This window comes from Lepidochelys olivacea (genome assembly GCF_965140295.1).
Source record: "Lepidochelys olivacea isolate rLepOli2 genome assembly, chromosome: 3".
Lineage (NCBI taxonomy): Eukaryota > Metazoa > Chordata > Testudines > Cheloniidae > Lepidochelys > Lepidochelys olivacea.
In genome coordinates this window covers 895,927-908,187 of record NC_140413.1, presented here as the reverse complement: position 1 = coordinate 908,187, position 12,261 = coordinate 895,927, and the positions used below count along the sequence as shown (strand labels likewise).

The 12,261-nt window shown below is 56.1% G+C and overlaps 1 protein-coding gene across 2 annotated transcripts in view; it reads right to left on the bottom strand.

Moving 5' to 3' along the window:
• Nucleotides 1–509: 509 nt before the first annotated feature.
• GTF3C2 (general transcription factor IIIC subunit 2) overlaps nucleotides 510–12,261 on the bottom strand; it is a 31,101-nt gene continuing 19,349 nt past the window's right edge. Inside the window, exons 10-19 of one of the 2 annotated variants that reach the window (XM_084622796.1) lie at nucleotides 8,586–8,617; nucleotides 8,052–8,181; nucleotides 5,179–5,310; nucleotides 4,442–4,586; nucleotides 4,042–4,203; nucleotides 3,850–3,937; nucleotides 3,371–3,499; nucleotides 2,134–2,256; nucleotides 1,555–1,662; nucleotides 510–852 (exon numbers count right to left, since the gene is read on the bottom strand). In XM_084622796.1, coding sequence (XP_084478922.1) covers nucleotides 646–852; nucleotides 1,555–1,662; nucleotides 2,134–2,256; nucleotides 3,371–3,499; nucleotides 3,850–3,937; nucleotides 4,042–4,203; nucleotides 4,442–4,586; nucleotides 5,179–5,310; nucleotides 8,052–8,181; nucleotides 8,586–8,617 — 1,256 coding nt within the window. In that variant the 3' untranslated portion in view covers nucleotides 510–645. The remainder of the gene's footprint in view (nucleotides 853–1,554; nucleotides 1,663–2,133; nucleotides 2,257–3,370; nucleotides 3,500–3,849; nucleotides 3,938–4,041; nucleotides 4,204–4,441; nucleotides 4,587–5,178; nucleotides 5,311–8,051; nucleotides 8,182–8,585; nucleotides 8,618–12,261) is intronic. The other variant, XM_084622797.1, reaches the window with a different exon arrangement.

Sequence of the window (12,261 nt, the reverse complement as noted above, 5' to 3'; positions counted from 1 at the left end):
TTGAACAGTTAAGATCACAGAGGCTCAATGTGAGCGAGTTCTTGGCTCCTGGCTTGCGTGCGAGGTGCTGCCCGTACAGCCTGGGCCCGGCCCAACAGCTGCTCTGCAGCCTCCCCATGCGGTGCCCACAGCACCCTGCGCCCAGGTCGGCAGGAGGGGCCTGAAGCCGGACGCTGGGAGCCAGGCACATGACCAGACAGCAACAGGTACAAAACCACAACGCTACACACAGGGCATCGCCTGCGGGAGGGGCCCCTGCACAGAGCATCAGCACCCCCCTCCCCCCCAGGCTGGGTGAGGGGCCGCTGCAGAGCAGCACCCCCCCCCGCCCCCAGTTGGGTGAGAGGCCCCTGCACAGGTCCACCCACCCCAGCTCACAAGCTGGGTCAAGCGGACAGCCGAAGGGGCTATCCACAGCGATTGCCCGGCCGGCCAGCCAGCATGCCGCCCATGGCTCTCAGCCCATCCCGCGGGGGACAGATGGGCTGGGAGCTGGCAGGCCACATGATGCACTGAACCGGTCCCGAGCCTGAGCGGCTGGAGGCGGGACCCTGGCTGGGCTGCTGGGCATCTCCCCCCAGGCCTGGGGACCCCCCGGGAGGCGCTGCGGCATGGAGCATCCGGGCCAGGACTCCGGCCGGGCGGCTATTGTTCCTGCAGGAGGCTGTGCTCGGCGGAGCTGGGGCTCTCCGGCCTGTCCCTGTACATGGTGCTGAACTGGGCTCGGCACTCCTGGAGCAGCTTGTGGCCCACAGGGGAGGTGAGCCCCACCAGGCAGTGAGCCCGCACGATGCCCGACTGGCCACCCGACACCAGCCAGCCGTGAGAGTCCAGGTTGGGGCTGAAGCGAACCTGCCGGGAGAGGAGAATCAGGCGGGGCCTGCGAGGGGGCGGAGCTCAGAGGGGTGGGGGCCGGGGGGCGTCACCAGCTGCCGCAGCAGCAGGTCTGAGCAGCACTCGTCTGACCAGAACAAGGGGCGCAGCTCCTCCTTTGGGCTGCTCACGGGGCCTCGAGGCTGCCCCCCGCCCTATGAGACAGACAGACCTGCTGCACGGCCCTCCCGCGGGCTGCCCCCAGGGATGCCACTGCAGCGTGTCCTGGGCCCCTGCGCTGGGCGGGGGCTCAACAACGCCGAGGCTTCAGGTCTCCTGCCCCCTTCCCAGCCCCTGCCCCACATGCTCTTCATCTCCACCTCAGTACTGCGGACCGGCTCTGAGAGGAGGGAGGGCAGGCAGCGGGTGGCAAGGGCTAGCCCAGCATCCTGCAATGGGCTCCTGCTGCAGCCCAGGGGGATCCTGCCCCCAAGCGCCCTGGGGTCCAGTCCCACCCCCCAGCACTCCCCCCGCTGTGAGGCTGTAGGAGCCAGTGCAGGGAGAGCACCTGGAGATCCTGCTGGGACTGGCATGGTGGGGTGAAGGGGTACAGGTGGGGGGGCTGGGCCGCTCCAGCACAGCGGGGGTGAAGGGAGACCAGCGGGGGAGCCGGGCTTCCTTGGCATGGCGGGGGCAGGGGCGGCCAGGCTTCCCAGCACAGGGCTGCAGGCCGGCGCTCACCTTGTGGATGGACTCCAGCTGCATGCGGTCCAGGCTCAGCTCGGCCTTCACCTCCTGCTCGTGCATCCTGCGCGTGGGCTCCCGGCTGAAGAAGTTTTGGAAGCTGCGCTGGGGGGCAAGGTACAGAGTGAGCAGGACACTGGAACTGGGCCCCTGGGAAGGGCAAACTGGGGCCAGGGTGGGTGTCTGCCAATGGGTGCAGCCACTCCCCCAGCTCTTGGGCCCCAGCTAGCCATGAACACAGTGGCCTGAGCTCTCACAGTCCACTTGGCATGAGAGACCCACAGCTCGGAGCACTGTGGGGCACCCAGCCAGCCCGCACAGCCCCAGCAGGCCCATGGGCTGGGAGGGGTTGGGGGGGGTCTATAGGCCATGCGGCCTTGTGGGTAGCGCTCTGGACTGGCACTCAACAGAGCTGGATTCCGCTCACAACTCGGCCAGGGGCCTGCTGGCCCCAGCTTCCCCGTCTGCACAGAGAGCCCCCCACACACAGGAGGGGTGAGGGGAGCAGAGAGCTCCCCACACACACAGGAGGGGGGAGACAAAGGGGCTCCCCGGTTGTCCAGCCGGCGCCGGTACCAGGTCTGTGTCCTGGAAGCGGAGGCAGTGATCCTTTGTCATCTCGCTGTAGGTCCGGGTCTTCGGCCTTGGCTCCTCGCCTCCCGCAGAGCTGCAGGGCACCAGATCTGCTTTGTAGATGGGCTGGGGGAGGAGACACGTCCTGAGGGCAGGGCCATGCTGCTCCCACCCCCAGGGACTTGGCTGGGGCAGGCTGTCCCCCATGGGAGCACGGTCTGGGGTGACAATGGGGCCCTGTGACTCCGGTCCGTGCCTCGGCTGCGGGCGCTGAGCGGGGCCAAACCAAGGGCCAGGGACGACGCTGACAGAGCTGGGGCACTGGAAGGTAACAACACGGGGCACAGTAATGAGGGGATGGGCTGCTCCCCCCACCGCTGGGGGGCTGGCACAGGAAGAGCCGTGGGGATCCAGAACAGCTGTAGGAATGGCGGAGAGAGCGGCGCTGTCCTTGCTGCCCCCCGGGCCCTCATCCTGGTCCTGATCCTGAGAGGTTCCTGACCAGGGAAGCCAGAAAGGGGCCAAGAGGACATTGCCACCCCACAAGCTGAACCCTGGCCCCACACCTGGGCAGCTCTGGCTCTGAGACCAGCCAAGGGACTGTCTTACCAGGAGCTTTCCCTTCCCAGCCTCTCCAGGGGCCAGGAGAGAGTGGTTCAATTAAAGCCCTAGGAAGGTTTCCTTGTTGCTGGGGCCCGCCAGCTGTTCCTTAGTCAGAGGTCATTATGGGTGGGGCCACGGACACCCCAGGCCGAGGCCTCTGGATACCTTGTTCCCCCCAGGTCAGGGCTGGACGGGGACCAGGTCACATTAACACGTCTGGCCCCTTTATTCACTCAGGCCCCCGCAGCGCGGCCCGAGCACACCCCTGCACCCAGCCCTGCCCGAACACACGGCTCCCATGGGCCCCTTGCTCCCAGGGCTGTGGGGGCATCCTGGGCTGCCATGGCTGAGGTGGACAGGAACATAGTCCTGTACTTGCCTTGTGCCCCATAGCCCCTCATGCACTACTGCCTCCAGCCCCATGGTCCTCCCAGCCGCTCACCCCCACATCCCCTCCATCCCACTGCCTCCAGCCCCATGGACCCATTCTGTCAAGCCACTTGCCCACCCAACTCTCCAGTCCCTCCACCCAGTTCAGCCCTTGAGCCCCATGGCCCCCGCCCGCCCTCACATGCAATTCACCCAGAGCCATGCCCTCAGCCCACTGGGCTGCTCCCTCAAGGAGAGAGACACTTACAAATCTGCGCTCCGAGGGCCGCTTGATGTTGAGCGGGTTCATGGCCAGGTCGGGCAGCACTGCGGCCAGCAGCTCCCCGGTGATGTCCCCGGCCGCCACAGCGTTCAGCCAGTCGGAGCTGGAGATGCTCTACCGAGGGAGACGGGAGCAAAGCTCTCAGTGCAAGCCCTGCTCCGAGACAGAGGGGCCCCAGCTGCCAAGTCAGAGGGGTGCCCATGTGGCAGGGCCTGGGCTGTCCCTAGCTGGCCAGGAAAGGGGAACGGGAAACCCCGCGGGCAGCGGGGTCCCGGCTCCACCCCGCCGCAGGCTCAGAACCGAGTGGGGGACGTGGGAGCCAGGGGCCCTGCTCCAGGCAGCACAGCGTGTCCCCGAGAGCCACACCCAGCAGAGTGCAGGAGCTGGCAGCCCCCCAAGGGCTACGGGGCACAGCTGGCCCCAAGCACCCAGGGACCTTGAACCCTCTCACCACCAGCTCTTACCCACACAGTCCCCTTGCGAGGGGCCACGAAGTAGGCCTTGAAGCCCAGGTAGCCGGCGTCAATATAGTGGATTCCACACAGTCCATACCTGCAAGAGAGAGCGAGTGAGACCCCAGGGGCCAGGCAGCACTGGGCTCGGGCGAGGGCAATGCAGGGAGCCCCCAGGCCCAGCCCCAGGGGAGGGTCACTCACGAGGCGTAACAGTTGTCCTGGGCCACAGTGACGCCATTGTAGGGCAGCAGCCAGGTGATCTCGGTGGTCAGGAAACGCTTGATGCTGTTGATGGGTTCATAGAGACGCCGCAGGTCCCAGAACTTGATCTTCCGGTCATTCCCCGCCGTAACCAGAAAGTTGCTGAGAGCCAGAAGAGGAGCAGTGCTCAGAGCCCCGCGCCCCCACACCCCAAGAGCCCTGGGCCACCTCCCCATCCCCCCTGGGAGCCAGCACCTCAGGGCCAGCTCAGACGCCTGACCCTCACGCCCTCCCCAACAGGTAACACTTCCCCCCAACCCCATGGGGGTAGGGCCTTCCCTAGCCAGGCTGGGCCCCTCCCTGGCAGGCACCAGCTGCCCCTGCCCGGCCCACTGCTCACCTGTTGACTTTGCACCACTCGATGCTCCTGACGGCATGGTCGTGGGCAAGGAAGCACCTGAAGGGGTAGATCTTGAGGGAGCCATCGGGCTGCCGCACGCGCTGCAGCAGGGACTTGGTGGGCAGGTTCCAGATGGCCACAGTGCCTGGGGGAACACACCGAGATGCCCGTGAGCCCAGCACCGGCAGCCCACAGACCTCGGGAGCCCCCATCCTGCCAAGGGGAAGCATCGGGGCTAGGGGGCCTGTGGGAATTGTCTGATTTCTATGAACTATCTTTATGACTCTGTAGAGATCCGCTTGGCACTGCTGCTGTGACGCTGACAGACCAGGTGTCAGCTCATGCCCAGGCCCCGAGATTTCACCTGAACGCTGACCAACAGACAGCCGGAACCTGCCCGACTCACCTGCACTAGTGCTGCTAACACGGGGTAAGTTTATACCAAGGTGTTCAGACTTTGAGACGCCTGCAGAATGCTGCCTGTGGTCCTCTCCCTTCTGACATCTGTGCCCCACGGGACAAGGGGGTAGTAAGTGTTTGCATTGCAACGCTCTAACGGTGCAAGTCATCACCCAGGAAAGCAGCATTAATTCATGGAAAATGCTGGCTTCTTACAGAAGGCACTATCCTGTCCACCAAGGCGTCCCATTGAGCACTGTGAACTAGCAAGAACAAAGCCTTTGTTAACTGCCTCCCCCGGCCCCACGAAGGAGACGCATGAGAACTCCTGGTCTCACCTTGAGCTCTGGGGGAAGGGGATAAAAATCCCTGACAAGAAGAAACGGTGTCTCTGTGCTGCTTGGACTTTGCGAGGGCGAGGATGTCTAAGCGCAAGCAAGGGTTCCCCTGCTGCTCAGCTTGGGCTTGCCCTACAGGACACAGAGAGCTTGCTTGTGACAGCAGCTTCTACCACCTTTATTGCATTGTCAGTATGGTCCCCACTTCCCTATTGTTTGTCTGATGTATGATCTCTGGTTCTTTGATTGTTTCTGACTGTTACGTAATTAATTTTGCTAGGTGTAAATTAAAGTGGTGGGGTGTAACTGGCTAGAGAATTTTGTTACAATGTTAGGATTGGTTAGTAAAATTTTAGTAAAATGATTGGTGAAGGTAGAGCTAAGCAGGACTCAAGTTTCACTGTACAAACTGGGGTCCAAAAGGAAGTTCTTTGGGAACCGACTCCAGGACACAGCCCCAAGATCAGAGCTGCCAGACCTCAACACCCTGCCAATGACACCGCATAGAAACTGGAATCCTCCAGATGGACCTTGTCATAAATATAGTGGGAAGGGTAAACCCTTTTGAAATCCCTCCTGGGCAGGGGAAAGCTCCTCTCACCTGTAAAGGGTTAAGAAGCTAAAGGTAACCTCGCTGGCACCTGACCAAAATGACCAAAGAGGAGACAAGATACTTTCAAAAGCTGGGAGGAGGGAGAGAAACAAAGGGTCTGTGTGTCTGTCTATATTCTGTCTTGGCCGGGGATAGACCAGGAATGGAGTCTTAGAACTTTTAGTAAGTAATCTAGCTAGGTACATGTTAGATTATGATTTCTTTAAATGGCTGAGAAAAGAACTGTGCTGAATAGAATAACTATTTCTGTCTGTGTATCTTTTTTGTAACTTAAGGTTTTGCCTAGAGGGGTTCTCTATGTTTTGAATCTAATTACCCTGTAAGGTATCTACCATCCTGATTTTACAGGGGGGATTTCTTTATTTCTATTTACTTCTATTTTTATTAAAAGTCTTCTTGTAAGAAAACTGAATGCTTTTTCATTGTTCTCAGATCCAAGGATTTGGGTCTGTGGTCACCTATGCAAATTGGTGAGGCTTTTTATCCAACATTTCCCAGGAAAGGCGGGGTGCAAGTGTTGGGAGGATTGTTCATTGTTCTTAAGATCCAAGGGTCTGGATCTGTAGTCACCTAGGCAAATTGGTGAGGCTTTTTACCAAACCTTGTCCAGGAAGTGGGGTGCAAGGTTTTGGGAAGTATTTTGGGGGGAAAGACGTGTCCAAACAGCTCTTCCCCAGTAACCAGTATTAGTTTGGTGGTGGTAGCGGCCAATCCAAGGACAAAGGGTGGAATATTTTGTACCTTGGGGAAGTTTTGACCTAAGCTGGTAAAGATAAGCTTAGGAGGTTTTTCGTGCAGGTCCCCACATCTGTACCCTAGAGTTCAGAGTGGGGGAAGAACCTTGACAGACCTGATCTTGACTGGCCCTCAATAAAAGTTCATCTGTCTTATTGGGAGTGGTGAGCACTGTATGCATAGTGTGTGTAGTCTGTTTTTGGTGATTGTTAATAAATAGAGGTTAAGTAGGATATTATTGTGTAAGGCTCTTTCACTGGCAAAAGACACTGCAAACTTGGGAGGGTTACACCTGAGTCCTTGGAACGGGGTGAGGGCGGGTGCCCTAGAGTGTTAAGCAGACAGGGGCAAACTACGGCCCACGGGCCACATCCGGCCCGCAGGACCCTTCCCTCTGGCCCCCGAGCTCCTGCCAGGGAGCGGGGTCAGGACAGGGTTGCAGAGGAGCCAGCCCAACTCCCCGCTCAGCAGCAGCCTGGTGAGTGGGGCACAGCCTAGCCCCTGGCCCCTCCCCTTCTGCTCCCCTCCCTCCCTGCCTCCCTCACAGTCACAGTTCACAGAGTTCAGGAGGGTGGGGAGGCTAGGAGCACGGAAGGGTTGAAAGGAGGTGGTCAAGAGGCCTGGGCCCTGCTGCCAGGGATGGGGCAGAGCAAACCAGGGCCCCCCTCCATCTCCAGCATGCTTGGCCCCTGTCCCCAGCAGCCAAGCCCAGACAGGGAGCGAGCTGCCAAACGAGCAGGGGAAACAGACAGGGAAAGGACTGAGCCCCCTCTTTCCCCCACCCCACAGGTAACATGGGGCAGGGAGAGCAGGGAGGGTTGGATAGGAGGTGCGGGGGCCCCAAGGGGACAGTCAGGGGGTGGAGAGCAGGGGAGATTGGATGGGGCAGGGGTCCCGGGGAGCAGGGGAGATTGGATAGGAGACGGGCATCCCGGGGGGATGGTCAGGGGGCAGAGAGCAGGGGCTTTTGAATAGGATGCAGGAGTCCCGGGGGGCAGTCAGGGGTGGGGAGCAGGGAGGGTTGGATGGGGGAGGGAGTTCCGAGAGGCTGGAATGGGGGCGGGGGCCGGGCCACGCCTCGCTGTTTGGGGAGACATAGCCTCCCCCATCCTTCCCTACCCGGCCCTCCAGACAATTTCTATACCCGATGTTTGCCCACCCCTGGTGTGAGGTGACACCCGAGCCCTGGGAACAGGGCGAGGGGGGGCCCCAGAGTGTGAGGTGACACCCGAGCCCTGGGAACGGGGCGAGGGGGAGGCGCCCAGAGTGTGAGGTGGCGCCCGAGCCCTGGGAACGGGGGGGCGGGAAGAGAGCGGCCCAGAGCGTGTGAGTAACAGAATTTTGTGCGGGTAACACTCCTGCCCTGCAGCCACACCCTGTCCCCTTCCCACCCCTGCCCCCAGCCACCCTGTCCAGTGCCTACCCTGCCACCTGCCTGCCCATCCTCCTGCCCTGCCAGGCATCTCACTCAGCCTTTTCGCACCCTGCCCTGCCCGTCCTAGGGCCAAGCGGGAGGCTGACTCACCATCGTAGAAGCCAGCTGCCAGGTGCTGGTGGGGCTTGGAAGGCATCCAGGAAAGGCTGAAGCACTGGCCGCACTCAGACGAGTTCCCTGCCTGGATGGAGCCAACCTGCAGGGTGGCGATGCACTGCACCTGCGGGTGCCGAGGACACGGCCTGGGTTAGCAGAGTCCTGGTGCTAGTCAGCCCCTCCAGGCCCCCTTGCCAGCACCCACACCCATGGCACCAGCCCCATGGAACCGGGCGTCATGCAGCACCATGAGCTGCACAACCACCAGGGCTAGGGCCCTGCGGGACCCAACTCCCATCCCCCTGCTAGACTGGGCCCCCACAGGGGGAAAAGCCCTGTGCTGCTCCCATTCCACCTCCCAGCCCCATGCTCCCCAGGGGCCAGGACCCCTGCTGGGGCTCAGCATTGGTGCCCCCTAGCAACCCAGATTCCACCTGCAGTCCTGGTCCATGGGGCGGAGAGCATGGTAGTGAAGGGCTGCCAGGAACGGGGGTATGGGCTGAGCCCAGCGCACCAGCAGACACTCACCTTGCAGATGGTGTGCTTTGGGAAGGGCCCACCTAGGAGAAAGGAGAGAGCAGGACAGTCAGAAAGGGCAGGAGCTGTGCCAAGGGCTAGCTGAGCTAGGTGAGGCTGCCCCAGTCCCTAAGGGTCCATACTGTCCTGGGGACCTGCGGCCTGGCAGCTTGGTTGGCCTGGGATGTGAGGGCTGGAGGAATCATAGAAATGGAAGGGACCTCAAGAGGTCATCTAGTCCACTCCCCTGAACTCAAGGCAGGAACTATGCAAAAAATGAGGTTAGTTAAACAGAAATTAAAAGGTACAGTGACTAGAGTGAAATCCCTACAAGCTGCATGGACACTTTTCAAGGACACCATAATAGAAGCCTCAACTTAAATGTATACCCCAAATTAAAAAACACAGTAAAAGAACTAAAAAAGAGCCACCGTGGCTTAACAACCATGTAAAAGAAGCAGTGAGAGATAAAAAGGCATCTTTTAAAAAGTGGAAGTCAAATCCTAGTGAGGTAAATAGAAAGGAGCATAAACACTGACAAATTAAATGTAAAAACATAATAAGAAAAGCCAAAAAGGAGTTTGAAGAACAGCTAGCCAAAAACTCAAAAGGTAATAACAAAACGTTTTTCAAGTACATCAGAAGCAGGAAGCCTGCTAAACAACCAGGGGGGCCCCTGGACGATCGAGATACAAAAGGAGCACTTAAAGATGATAGAATCATTGCAGAGAAACTAAATGAATTCTTTGCTTCAGTCTTCACGGCTGAGGATGTTAGGGAGATTCCCAAAACTGAGCTGTCTTTTGTAAGTGACAAATCTGAGGAATTGTCACAGATTGAAGTGTCACTAGAGGAAGTTTTGGAATTAATTGAGAAACTGAACAGTAACAAGTCACCGGGATCAGATGGCATCACCCAAGAGCTCTGAAAGAACTCAAACATGAAATTGCGGAACTATTAACGATGGTTTGTAACCTGTCCTTTACATCAGCTTCTGCACCCAGTGACTGGGAGATAGCAAATGTAATGCCAATATTTAAGAAGGGTTCTAGAGGTGATCCTGGCAATTACAGACCAGTAAGCCTAACGTCAGTACTGGGCAAATTAGTTGAGACAATAGTAAAGAATAAAATTGTCAGACACACAGAACATCATAAATTGCTGCGCAAAAGTCAACATGGTTTCTGTAAAGGGAGATCATGTTTTACTGATCTATTCAAGCTCTTTGAAGGGGTCAACCAACTTGTGGCCAAGAGGGATCCAGTGGACACAGTGTACTTAGATTTCCAGAAAGCCTTTGACAAGGTCCCTCACCAAAGGCTCTTACGTAAATTAAGTTGTCGTGGGATAAGAGGGAAGATCCTTTCATGGATTGAGAACTGGTTAAAAGACAGGGAACAAAGGATAGGAATAAATGGTCAATTTTCAGAATGGAGAGGGGTAACTAGTGGTGTTCCTCAAGGGTCAATCCTAGGTCCAATCCTATTCAACTTATTCATAAATGATCTGGAGAAAGGGGTAAACAGTGAGGTGGCAAAGTTTGCAGATGATACTAAACTGCTCAAGATAGTTAAGACCAAAGCACACAGTAAAGAACTTCAAAAAGATCTCACAAAACTAAGTGATTGGACAACAAAATGGCAAATGAAATTTAATGTGGATAAATGTAAAGTAATGCACATTGGAAAAAATAACCCCAACTATACATACAATATGATGGGGGCTAATTTAGCTACAACTAATCAGGAGAAAGATCTTGGAGTCATCGTGGATAGTTCTCTGAAGACGTCCATGCAGTGGGCAGCGGCAGTCAAAAAAGCAAACGGGATGTTAGGAATCATTAAAAAAGGGATAGAGAATAAGATGGAGAATATCATATTGCCTCTATATAAATCCATGGTACGCCCACATCTTGAATACTGCGTACAGATGTGATCCCCTCATCTCAAAAAAGATAGACTGGCATTAGAAAAGGTTCAGAAAAGGGCAACTAAAATGATTAGGGTCCCATATGAGGAGAGATTAAAGAGGTTAGGACTTTTCAGCTTGGAAAAGAGGAGACTAAGGGGGGATAGGATAGAGGTCTATAAAATCATGAGTGGGGTGGAGAAAGTGAATAAGGAAGTTATTTACTTGTTCCCATAAATAAAAGAACTAGGGGCCACCAAATGAAATTAATGGGTAGCAGGTTTAAAACAAATTAAAAGAAGTTCTTCTTCATTCAGAGCACAGTCAACCTGTGGAACTCCTTGCCTTAAGAGGTTGTGAAGACTAGGACTATAACAGGGTTTAAAAGAGAACTGGATAAATCCAGGGAGGTTAAGTCCATTAATGGCTATTAGACAGGATGGGTAAGGAATGGTGTCCCTAGCCTCTGTTTGTCCAAGGGTGGAGATGGATGGCAGGAGACAGATCACTAGACCATTACTGATTACCTAGGGAGGTGGTGGAATCTCCTTCCTTAGAAGTTTTTAAGGTCAGGCTTGACAAAGCCCTGGCTGGGATGATTTAATTGGGAATCGGTCCTGCTTTGAGCAGGGGGTTGGATTAGATGACCTCCTGAGGTGCCTTCCAACTCTGATATTCTATGATTCGGTTCACCCCTTCTGGGGCACGTGGCATTGGCCAGTGTTGGCAGACAGGATACTGGGCTGGATGGACCTTTGGTCTGACCCAGTATGGCTATTCTTATATTCTAAGTATTATCTAGACCATGCCTGACAGGTGTTTGTCCAACCTGCTCTTAAAAATCCCCAATGACAGAGATTCCACAACCTCCCTAGGCAATTTATTCCAGTGCTGAACCACCCTGACACATAGGAAGTTTTTCCTAATGTCAAACCTAAACCACCCGTGCTGCAATTTAACATGGTCCAGCCTGGCCAGTCTCAGAGCTCCCTCAAGCCAGGCTGCTGTGAGATAACCTTGGTTTACTGTGTCTGTCCCTTTTCCTAGATCCTGAGGCCTGAAAGGCCCTTGTGAGCAGCTAATCTGACCCCGTGTCCCACAGGCCAGAGATCAGCCACCCAAGGATTCCTAGAGCAGAGCTTAGAGAAAAACAGCTGATCCAGATTTCAGAGTAACAGCCGTGTTAGTCTGTATTCGTAAAAAGAAAAGGAGTACTTGTGGCACCTTAGAGACTAACCAATTTATTTGAGCGTGAGCTACAGCTTACTTCATCGGAAGTTCATTCATCAGCTGATCCAGACTGAAACATTGGCCGTGATGGAACATACATCAGAACCCTTGGTCAGTTGTTCCAATGGTTAATGACTCTCCCTGTTAAACATTTACACCTTACTGCCAGTCTGAATGTGTCTGGTTTCAGCTTCCTTTCTCTGCTAGACTGAGTAGCCCGTTATTAAATTTTTGTTCCCCATGTAGGGGTATAGGCTGTAATCAAGTCACCCCTTCACCTTGTCTTTATTAAACTAAAGAGACTCCAGAAGCTCAATCGCTTTAAGGCAGGCTTTCTAAGCCTTCAGTCATTCACATGCCTCCTCTCGGACTCCTCTCCAATTTATCAACATCCTTCCTGAAGTGTGGGCACCAGACCTGGATACAGGGTCCCAGCAGCAGTCGCCCCAGTGCTAAACAGAGGTACAATAACCTCTCTGCTCCGACTTGAGATTCCCCTGTTTATGCTCCCAGCTTGGTATTAGCTCTTTTGGACACAGTGTTAAACTGG